The sequence below is a fragment of the Schistocerca gregaria genome, chromosome 10 (genome assembly GCF_023897955.1).
Source record: "Schistocerca gregaria isolate iqSchGreg1 chromosome 10, iqSchGreg1.2, whole genome shotgun sequence".
NCBI classification, from domain to species: domain Eukaryota; kingdom Metazoa; phylum Arthropoda; class Insecta; order Orthoptera; family Acrididae; genus Schistocerca; species Schistocerca gregaria.
This window is the reverse complement of record NC_064929.1, coordinates 192,590,106-192,602,443: the sequence shown is the minus strand read 5'-3', so window position 1 is coordinate 192,602,443 and position 12,338 is coordinate 192,590,106. Positions and strand designations below refer to the sequence as shown.

Genomic DNA, 12,338 nt, shown 5'->3' with positions numbered 1-12,338 from the left:
ACATGAATTTCCTTTTCATTCATAAATTTATTTATGAAGTTAAAATCACTGCTGGAACCTCAAAATTTTCCATCTTCACAAATCACTACATGGAAACAACGAAGAAATGTCTGCACAAGAGAGCTCTATCCAGAGCTCTGATGCATTACATGTTTGTTCACAGGATGACCTGTTATGACAAAGGAACCTCATTGCGCTAGTTATGAGGTCTGATGTTTCCACATACTTTTCACATCACCATTGTACATGTTAAGAAAAGTATTAACACCTCAAATAAACTTTAGCACACCTCTACAATGTAAAAAAGAAGAAGAAAGCGAGATTAACAGTCACAAACCAGTGACACAATTCTGTAGTAATTTGAGGATCAGGAATGGGGGAGGGGAGCATGACAAGCCAATATTGAAACGAGAGATAAACCAATAGTAAAAATTTACTGGCTCCATACTTTACATGTACAAATCACATAAACAAAACTACTTTACAGAAAAATAATCCTTATTACTAGTATAACATGACTCTTAGCAATTAAACAAGCCAAGCTTACAGCTGGAGAAATATTACAAATTATATACTGAAACTCTGTAATAAGCATTCCCTTGATGAACATTTTATGTTTACACACTGAATAATGTAATCTATGGAGATGTTACACACTCAACTATACCACATACTCAGAGCATTCATTTCACAATGTACAATGACAAACTCTAAAACAAAACTGAAGATCACACAGGCACTTCATTACAGCAGTAGAAATTAAGTTGCACAAACTGGAACCTGTACATCACTAAACAATTATCATACAAGATCATCACAAATATAAAACATTCTGATTGTAAACCTAAACACATGAATGAAGGATTGTGAATAAGAGCAGACTATCACATGCAAAAAGTGAAACTGTGTGATGGAGACTACTGAATAAACACAGACTTTAACATGCCCTTTCTACAAATGTGGGAGACAGCACTACAGTTAATAACACGATTTACTATCAACAAGCAGTGTCAACACTGCTACTTCAAACATTTAAAACTGCAAATATGACAAATCTAAGGAAAACAAAAGAGAAATGCAAAAATAAATGAATTTCCAGAAGAAATGTTGATCGACTGGAGGATCTCCCACTACCGCCACCTCCTCTTAAAGTAATTTTCAGTCACTTCAAATTCATTGATGTGAAGTTACTATTCTGTGTGTTTTATTATGCACTCTACTGAAAACACAGCCACAAAAGAGGCAACACTGAAAAATTTAGTGTGATGTCAATTTCACACTACCAAGTGCTCTGCGCAATTAAAACTGTGTGTGTGTGTGTGTGTGTGTGTGTGTGTGTGTGTGTGTGTGTGTGTGTGTGTATTATGGATTAAAAGTGAAAATTGATCTAAAATATCTAAAGGGAATTTGTCTTAGAACTAGTTATGGAGCCAGAAGAAGTAACTCTGCTGGAATGCACCCCCAAGTGCTGCCTTTGTCCACAGTTAGGCTGCCCCCTCAGCCTTGCCTCCTTCCTCCTCGTCGTGGCTGGACGTGTGCCATGTCAGTCGCTCCTCGTAGAACTTTATCACAATCTGAGGACACTTCACATTGGCCTGGCTTGAAGGTACAAGGTCTGCTTCATCAGTGCCCTTCCTGCAAGACAAATGTCACACGCTATTAGCTCCCACAGAGTATGCAGGAGATTAAAGTAATTAACACACAAGTACTGCTGTGACACACGAGTACAATGTCTTCCCATGGCACCACAAAAGTTACAGCACGCATGCAAAGGCACATTTTCCTCGTGTACAGTAAATGAATTCTTTAAGGAGTCATTAATACTGGTTCTGAAAACCAACAACAACAAAATTGTCCACTTCAAAGTAATTCCCTTCGGCAGCTATACACTGGCGGAGTCATTTCCAATCTTAGTACCAGCACTGAAAGGCTTCAACTTTTCAACTTGTAGGGCCTTTAACACGTTGGCCATTCTTTTGAATGTTCTCCGGAGTCATAAAATGACGTCCTTTTAATACATTTTTAATTTTGGGAAAAGAAAAGAGTCGCAAGCACTTTGATCAGGTCAACAGAGAAAGGGGGGGGGGGGGGCGGCTATGGAACAACAGGAATGCCTTTTGAGATAAAAAATTTCGTGATGGATGTGGCCGAGGGACATGGGTCTTTGTCCTGATACAGCATCCACTTGTCTGTAATGTCTGGTCTTGCTCAATTCATGTTTTTCTTGAGCATTTAAAGGACATCTATGTTAAACAACTGGTTGACAGTCTGTCCTGGAGAAACTGACTGTTTATCCACGACACCTCTGCTGTCAAAAAAGAAAGTCATCACTCCTTTGATATTTGTTTGTTCGGGCTTTTTTTTGGTTGAGATGTCTCAATGTGCCTCTCCTCACTCTGCCACTTCATCTCAGGATCATACTAAAAAATCCAGGTTCATCACCTGTGATCACACTAGTGAACCATTAGTGGCCAACGGCAATGATCAATGCACGTTTCCTCGATTGTCCTTTTTCTCAGTTGTGAGGATTTTCCGCACTATTTTGGCACAAACTTTTTGCATGTGTAAGACTTTGGTCAAAATTTGGTGTATGGTGAAAGTATTTACATTTAAAAGGTCACCAATCATCCTTATTGTTAAATATCGATCTGATTCCACAATAGCATACATACGGTTAGTGTATTCGTTAACTGCATAGCGTTATTCTAAATTCCACTGTTCCATTTTTGTAACATACAACAAAAACACAGTGTCACTGACGGTGCTCTAAAAAATTACATGATTGCTATATGGAGATTAAACTATGAGCATTGGGAGGAGTGAATGCACCAGTGTACACAAGCAGTGCAAGACAGTGTTCCCAGATAACTCAGTGTCATCAAAGTGTGTGTGTGTGTGTGTGTGTGTGTGTGTGTGTGTGTGTGTGTGTGTGTGTGTCCACAACTACCAAACTCGGCACGTTCACTACAAATACGATATATAATTTGTATTAAAAACTTAGGCTACAGAACTTCCAAAGGTGCTATAGTGCTTTGTATGTAAGGAGGAAACTGCACGTTGCATTCTGCAGTGATAACTGGCAATGCTATGGTGAGGGGTACACCAGGCCAGTTTTTTCTGCTTCTGACTCCCTAGCAGAATTTATATGCTCAGAAAATTATTGCCATCCCTTATGAGCTTAATACTTATTATGATTGCTTTATGCCACTCATAATTAACACTATAGTGGCTAAGTAATGTCACCATACCTGAAGTAATGTGCAAATGCATGTTCCACATACACACTAAAGGTAGATGTAGCGGAATGACACTACTGGCTGGAGTGTCATAGTACGCTGCTCATGGCACTGACTACTGCCCTATGTGCAAACAACTATAGTCCCACTAAATTGAGGAAAAGCCTCTTCGCAGTTTGAGAGTAAGAGGAAAATGCAGTGATAAAAGGAAAGCTCCAATTTTGTCTGTTGAGACATGTTCAGATCTTGCAAGAGGTAATTAGCTGACTGCGAAAGACAGTACCCAGGTTTGATCCCTAGCCGTGCACCCAAGTTTTGACTCATCACATTGAAACTTCAAACATTTTTCTTTTGCAAGAAAGGCATAAGCTTTTAGAATAACCCGACACCTATGCTGGATGTAATATAGGTTATAGTATTTGTTGTTTTAGGATTTTGTTCACTGCATGCTACTATTTACCCACAAAATTTAAAGGAAAAGTATTCTGTTATCCTTACCACTTCATTAGGAACATTAGCTCTCCACTCGAATCTGTGGCACCAATAATCTTCTCTGGCTCCAAACCACGTTCAAAACCCCTCGGTTTGTTGTCTTCCTGCAAATGACAGCACATTATACTGGTAAGTAACAGCTGTAGAAAATTTACACAACGCGACACTTTGGAATTAAATTAGAAACACACAAGTTGTCATAAAGCTGAAAACAAAACAAACCACCTTCTCATAAAAGAAAGGAGCTGTTATGCAATGGCCTACAATGAATTGTTGCATACTAACTTGTAGCTGCCCCAACACAAGTGCGCGGTTAGGCAGTTTGAAGAGAATAATACCATTTCAAAAAGTTGTGAAACGTTTCAAATTTTCAGCCTCAACCCCTTTCCATCCATCTTTTCTCTCAGGGGATCATACGAGCTCTGATAGCTTGCAATAGTACCTTTTTTTCTATTTACTACTGTTTCTAATGGCAGCACCTAAAATTATATCCTCTGAAGACAAGTCCTGGTTATCTGCTGTCTCCCCTTCCAATTAAAGTTATAGATATAATTGTGTTCAATATAATGTTCTGTAACAGGAAACAATAAAATTGTCCAGTACAGTTGCATCAGCCTACAATATGTAAACATTTGCACACACAAAAATAGGGTACACCTATGACGATTAAGCAGGGAACAGAACAGCATCACAGTTTCAATACTCACAGGAGATTGTACCAAGAGGATTATAAACATTGAACACTAAGAAAAAATTGCAATGCCTTTTGCAGTTAGTGTGTACACAGAATTTTGTCTGCATTGTAACATATCTTGTGCTCTTCCAAGAGACTGATATGTGAAAATATGTTAATATTATTTGTCTCTTGCAAAAATTAAATATGTGCCAGACCACATTTCTAAACACGGATTTCTCATTTACCAAAAGCAACATCTCAACCAAGATGACGCACACATACCCCATTTCAGTACTTTGCAGCTATGAGTAAGCTGCCCATATATTGTCATTTTAACCCTTTTGCTGCAACAAAGTAGTTCTTTACATTCCGTGCTGAGTGTTTTTGTTATGGATGTACTGCTCGCCAAATACTGGTGCCTTTGCTGAGAGATGGCGGTTTGGCCATTTTGAAATATTTGTCATCCAATTTTTCAAAAACTAGAATGCGAAAAATTTTACTTTTGCATGTATTACTGTCTGATATTTCCACTCTAAGAACTGAGCTGCTTTTCGTTGTCCATCTTATTAATGCGTTGTATCAAATTATGCATGAAATTTTAATGAGGTTGCATATGTAAAAATGCATTGCATAAACTTTATGTATGGTTGACTTTAGCTCTTACATTGGAAATGAATGAAATATAGGTAAGATACTAAATTTTTATTTATATTGAGGGCACTGTGAATTGTGTTCATAGTAATCATCAAATGTCAAACATTTCAAGGTAGCGAAATGACATTTACTGCAAATGATAACTCTCAATGAGGCACATGTTGTATGATAAATATTCAAAACTTTTTCAGTCACAGACATTGAAGTAACTTATTTGCAGCAACAAGGGGCTGGCAGTTCAGCATACATTCAGGCCTGCTAACTTTGCAGGACAATCATAATGATGAGCGTGTACATGTCCAGAACACCTATTCACAGCTCGTGGTCTAGTGGCTAGTGTTGCTGTCTCTGGATCATGGGGTCTGATGGTTGGGTTGACGAGGAAGCAGAGAGCAGTGAGGAGAAAGGGCCTGGTGCGAGAACATTTAGTGTGGCTTGTGGGAACATGGATGGGCATGGTTGGGGTAGGGTAGGACTCCTAGATAGAGTTGGGAAGTTTGGAGAGAGGGGTGAGGTGTGGGGAAGGGGGGGGGGGAGGAAAAGGGCTAGTGGGTGTGTTGGTGGAATGGAAAACTGTTGTGCTGGAGCAGGAGCATCTAAGTGGTGGACAAGGTCTATCGCAGGTCGAAGTCATGAAGAGATTACAGAAACATAGGATATATTGTAGGCAGAGTTCTCCACCAATGTCATTCAGAAACACTCATGTTAGGAAAGACCTAGACGGCACAGGCTGTGAAGCAATTGTTGAAGTGATGCACATTATGTTGTGAAGCATGTTCAGCAACAGGGTAGGCCACCTGTCTTCGCTAGTTTGTTAATGGCCATTCATGCAGACAAACAACTTGTCTTTCTCGTCCACACAGAAAGTACTGAAATGATTGCAGCGTAGTTTGCAAATTACATGACTGCTTTCATAGATAGCCCCAACTTTGTTTTGGTTTAGGGTGCAAAACAACAATGGTCATATGCATTAATCCCAATTGACAGATGAAAAGACAGCTAAAAACAGGGATGTGGAGAAAGATGTATAAAATACGCCATAGAGAAATGGAGGTCCTGAACTAAAGATTAAATGACCTTTTCTGTATTGCTATGACAGATAAAAGCAAAATGTGGTGGACAGCTAGCGCATCGTTCACTAAAACAGCCAAAAACTCAGATGGCAAATACGAATGAGAATGTAAATCGTTAAAAAAAGGGTATTCTGACAGGAAATTGTGGACCATCAAGGATTGAGGCAATGAGCACAAAGTGGTGGGAGAGCGAACTTAACAAATGGCAATGGCTAAAAAGACAGTGCCCAATATACAACCTAGCTAAAATGGTGATCTCACGGCAAGAGAGCCAAGAAGAGGTTGCTAGGAGAGACTTAATAACCTGGAGCTTGTTCCTACAGATGGAGGACCAGTGGTGATGCCAAAGCCACACCACCTGCTGACATATCATCACAGGGAGTGTAAGAACTAGCAGGCTGAGGTAGGAGGACTGCACCTCGGCAGCAGTGTCAGTGGCTTCGTTTCCTGTCAGACTGGATGTGACCAGGAAACCCATATAAACATCACAGTGGCTCCATCAAGAGTAAGTGACAGCTCTCTTGGACATGCACTAAGGGATGGACGGTGTACAGCACAGAGGCTTTGAAAGGTACAGAGAGAAAGCATGTGACAATTGAAAAGCCTGTATCACAGTATGTACTCTGTGGCATGATAAAGGGCAAAGAAGTCTGCTGTAAATACTGGGCACTGTTCCCGAAGCCAATACTGGAAAACGTTGGTGTCAATGACGAAGGCACACCCGACACCCAGTCAGTCCGGTAGGCATCAGTATACACAAAAGTATTATCATGCAGTTCCTTGTGAAAGTCGTGAAACTGAAGGTGATAGAGCAAGGCTGGGGGAGTGACCTTAGGAAGCAAATGAAGGCCAAGGTGAACACATACCACAGCACAAAGTCAAAGTGGTGAAGGGTTCACAGCCATTGCGAAAGTGGCAGGTAGCATTCAGTTAAGCTGCAGGAGCAAGAGCCGAAAGTAAATGCCAGGAGGCAAGAGAGAAAAGGGACACACCCCCTACTAGTGAACAAAGGATTCATCAAAGGAGGAGGCATAGGATGGGTGGCCATGCACGACGACAAATGGCATGCATATCTGCTGAGAAAGTGGTCACAGCATTAGGACAGCAGTAGTCTGGCAGCTTCTGAATAAGCCCTGGCTTTGGTGGGCTAGGAGACACCTGCAACCAGACTGGAGTAGGTGGTGGTGGTGGTGGTGGTGGTGTGAGGATGTATGGGGCATGTCTTGCATCTTAATCTATTGCAGGAATATACACTGCATTTTTCGGTCAGTCGGATCTTACTAACAGTCAAATGGTAGAAATTTCTTCTGCCATCTGTCAAACCTACTCAATATTTTTGTCCATCTTTACTCCATCCCTGTTCTAAGCCTCAACTCTGGCTCATCTGCCTGCAACAGACTTAAACAAAAGCCCTTTTTCATACATCCTCCCACCACAACCACGACCACCACCAAAAGTTCCAGTCCCATCTCTCAGATCTACTATCCCATCAGAGGCAGGGCTATCTGCGGACACAGTCAAATGATCTAAAAACTGAGCTGCAAACACTGTGCTGCTTTCTATGTGGTCATAGTCTTTCGTTAATAGTAGCTCTGTTTAAAGTATTACCACTTGCATCAACCCTCAATCTTTCACATGCTTCTGTTTCTTTGTTTTGGTTAAAACAGCTTTGTGTTTGTTACACTGTCAATGAGGCCACTCCTTTTATGCCTGCTGCAGCTAAGATGAATACACTAGTTGTTCGTGAATTATTTTAACGAGCTTCTCACAGGAGTGACTTATTTTCAGTTATCTGTAGGATTACTAGTTTAGATCAATACACTGAGTGTAGTGAAGAATTTTGCTGTCACTGGTAAGGGTATGGACTGTGATTGCTATGTCCAGATGTGAGCTGAATTTCTGACCATTTGCTCACAGCTCCAAGTGGCACTGGCTTCGGTCATACAGCGTGAGGGTGCTGCCACTGGGCATCACAGTGGGAGACCAAACATAGGGATCCACAGGACGTCCTGGAAGTTACATGTGTGTCACGATTGGTCAGCTACTGAGGCCATCCTGGGTCCTGCATACTCTGGCATTGCCCCTCACCCATGGCCAAGTGGGGTGGTCAATTCCAAGGTTTGGCAGACAGTAAAGGTCTTTCCGAGAGGCCAATCTGAGGGCCTCCACATCTGATGAACAGGTTTGGGTCACTACCTGCAGCTGAAAGCCCCTGAACCGGATGTAGTCTGTAGCCCTGTTCCAGAGAAAGTATCTTGGTCTGCGAGGTCTGCACTTAATAGAGGGTGGGATTACTAGTAGGTCGGAGCTCCAAAAATTAGTACACGATTGGGCCCACTAAGCAATATGGCTGCCAAGGAGAGAAAGAATTGTGGGCAGTTTGTGCATATTGGGAGGAGTCATTACATATATGGCAGGATGCCATGAAGAGCACAGGGTGCAGCTAAATCCAGGTCATGGATAATGTCTGTATCGACAGTGTGTATCACTTTGGATCATAAGAATGTCTGGTTTCGGGCAGCTAGCTGAAATGGTGAAGACTGTCAATCTTGCTTGTGAGATTTAAAGGGAGCTCATCTGCAGCATTGTTGACAGAACCGAATGTGGGCCTTTGGACAGAGATGAATGTAGGGTCTGAATCAGAGGCTCTTACAGTTCTGCAACCACAGGTGTTGCAGACCGCTAAACTTTTGCAGTAGGGTGGACGGTTTCTGCGATCACTTAAAAGGTCAGGGGTCCCCCACACACAGGAAGCAGTTACACGGGTAGCAGGGACCGTGTACAGACTTAGCAGCAATTGTTATTGTAGTTGTAAACTGTCATAAATGTATTGAAAAAGAACCACAAGGAAAGCTCTGGAGCTCAAATGATTCTAGATACGGAAAGCTGGAAACAAGTTCAACCAAATTTTTTTTACACAAGACCTAACTGTGCTCAGAAGGGGAAGATTAAATATGGTTGGTGGTGCAGTGTTTATTGCTGTCGAAATTGGTTTAGTAATTTATCTTGTAGTGAAACTGAAGTAGATAGCTCCTAAGAGTTAGTATGGATAGAACTTATACTTGCCAATCAGAATTAATAAATAACCGTTTCCTTTTACTGTACACCCCCCCCCCCCCCCCGGTTACTCCCAACTCAGATGACAAAGAGTTGCTGAACAGTGAAGAAACCTTAAGCCTCATCTCAAGTAAGTACCCCACTCATGCAATCTCAATTGGTAGCAACTTCAATCTACCACTGATACATTGGTGAGACTAAATGTTGAAAGTAGTAGACAAAAACGTCATTCAGAATCATACTGTATGCTTTCTGAGAAAATTATTTGTAACAATTAGTTCATGAGCCCACCAAAATCTAAATGGTTACAAAAAACATACTTGATCTCTTAGCAACAAATAATCCTGAGCAAATATAGAGCATAATTATAGATTCAGGGATTACTGACCAATAGGTTCTTTTTTTTTGTGAGACTGGATACCAGAACATCTTAATCAATCCAAAAATAAATGCAAAATACAACCATTTAAAAAATTAAATAAAAATTTACTTGGTGCTTTCCTAAGAGACAGTCTCTACTCCTTATAATCTGACAATGAAAGCAGAGACCAGATGTTCTGTGGCCAAAGTGTTTGGAAATAAATCATTTCATTGATTGAGGGTGGAATCTTGTACCAACTTTGAATATAAATGAACAAACTTTAGTAACAGAAGATCTGTTATACAGAATACAAAGAACCAGAAGAGTAATAATGTAAACAGTGATGTATGGATAGTGTTTTTTTTTTTCCTTTGGAAGTTTGCTAAAAATGAGATATACCAACTGATAATCCTCAGATCATGCTCATAATCAAAGGCATAATAAAAGCCTTCACACAAATCAAAGTTTACGAGTTCTGGTTTTGATGTACATAGACTACTACTACAGACATAAAAAGAGTTTTCGAGTTGGGAGTTTACAAACTTCTTGGAACTGAAAATCAGCAACGATGTAGTTTATAAACTAACTGAACCCTAGCAACCACATGCATTTTGGATTCAAAAGAAGTTGTGTAGACAGCTATTTAGAAATATATAGCAAACAAATTAATAAGATATGGTACTGATCACGCATGGCATGCAGAACAGGACAGAACACTGATGGAGAAGCAATGAAAAAATAAAAAAAAGGATGCCAAATTTGAAAGAATCAAAAAACCCGAAACGTGTTGCAAAAACCCCGAGAGTGTAGAAGTTTTACGGAAGCTCAAAATTTAGCATAAACTTCAATGTAAAGTGCTTTTAATACTTCCCACAATGAAACTGTCTTGAAATCTGGCAGAAACCAGGAGATTCTCATTTATGTGAAGTAAACCAGTGGCAAGATGCAATCAATACCTTCACTGTACAGTAACAGCACTGATATATGTGGTGGTAGGAGGATGTGTAAGTCTTGCAATGGTACAGTCACGGGTGGCGGCAATAGGTGAAATATATACTATTGAAGGAAGAACCATCTGCTGTTATGCACACACTGTCCAGCCTTTCACATTGATATGACTACCACCAAGTTATCAGTTAGGATGAATTGGGTACGAAGAGGGTGTATACTGGCAGCATGCAATATCTTATTGCACAGTATGCTCTACACCATGAGATTTGTGACCTTAGTGCCTGCTTCACCAAATGTGCCATGTGGATCTTTCCTCAGACACCAGTTTCTCAGAACTCTGCAGGTGAGAATTGACGTTACAATATGATTTTGGTTCTTGCTACCCAGGTGGACTTTATGTACATTACTGTCTTCGGTCTCGGTAAACATTCCTTTCTTCAATCCTTTTTTTATTCTGGAGCTCTTTTGTTCACTTATCTAGTTTTCCTTATCTCTACCACACATAACAATTAGCTATCAACCTTATTAACAAACAGTCTTCTTCTCAACCAATCTGATCACTTTTCCTTGACCCAGGGTTCTGAGTGACTTTTGCAAACACTTCCCATTTACTAAAATTCATCAGTCCTTTTCCATCATCCCTATTCAATTCTTCTAGTAGAAGAGAGCCACCTACTCTGCAAGCTTGCCCATTTCCTTAAACAACTAGTAGTCCTAATTTGATTTATGTTACAATGACACAAAATGGTTGGTTTTGAAAATTCAGGAAAGAAAAGAGCTATATTAAAAAACAAATACTTATTTATTTGAGCCCTAACCATAGTAGAATTTTGACTTTTTATGTGGCACCCATAGTGAAGACTAAATCTGCAAGAAGCAGAAAAATTCATATCATGTTATAGTGTGTGGAAGTACTATAGTGCACTGCTCAACACCAAGCAACATGAAAAGACCTGTAGACACTCTTGATCATACTGAATTTTATTACAAAACTTAAGTTTGGACTAACAGTTGCCTTTCTGGAGATACTAGATAGGCTCTTTTAAAGTTATATTGAGGTACCACAGTTCAGTGGTGTATGAGTTACGTGTATGTTACATTTATACCAATTAAGAATCAACAGACTAATGCTTAATAAATAAGTTTACAGCCCCAAGGGAAACTGTTTTCCAACAAGGAAAATGTGTATTTTTAACTGGGAATTTCTTTTGCTTGTCTGCATGTGTGTGTGTGTGTGTGTGTGTGTGTGTGTGTGTGTGTGTGTGTGTGTGTGTGTGTGTATTCTTTATCATCATTTCTTGTATCATTCTCATTTTTGTTTGAAAGTCAAAGAACTATATGGAATTCAATATAATTGATAGCCTTGTCATATCTCCTATACAACCACTCATTTTTTACAACTGGAACTATTGCCATCTGCAATTAGGTTTCATTTTTAAGGGACCTGTCATGATCTTCCACTTATTACATCAGAGACTCTACTGACCTATGAATGACAATATCCATAGAGTCCCCAAGCAGTCCACTTTTTACACACTAACATAAAATATTCACTCCATACAGAGGGTCCAGAAAACATTCCGATGATTAAATATTTTATGAACAAAATGACATCATTGCAATTTTGTGCGGTAGTGTAGCCCACTATTTTCTCAACAGACCATGGCACACATTTCCATCACATGGCTGCTGCAATGAATGAAGAAAGACTGTAATTTGAGCAAACACAATGCTGTATTGAAGTGGTACTGGAAGTACGAAAGTACAATGGCAATGGCATAATGTGTACGGAACTCAGCCGCTAAGACGTACAACAATTTATGGTATTTGGGATAAAC

At 40.0% G+C, this 12,338-nt stretch overlaps 1 protein-coding gene across 1 annotated transcript in view; it reads right to left on the bottom strand.

The window, feature by feature from the left end:
- Positions 1-415: 415 nt before the first annotated feature.
- The window catches only part of LOC126293592 (chromobox protein homolog 1-like), a 42,005-nt gene continuing 30,082 nt past the window's right edge, over positions 416-12,338 (bottom strand). Inside the window, exons 5-6 of the mRNA XM_049986868.1 lie at positions 3,735-3,832; positions 416-1,635 (exon numbers count right to left, since the gene is read on the bottom strand). Coding sequence (XP_049842825.1) covers positions 1,485-1,635; positions 3,735-3,832 — 249 coding nt within the window. The 3' untranslated portion in view covers positions 416-1,484. The remainder of the gene's footprint in view (positions 1,636-3,734; positions 3,833-12,338) is intronic.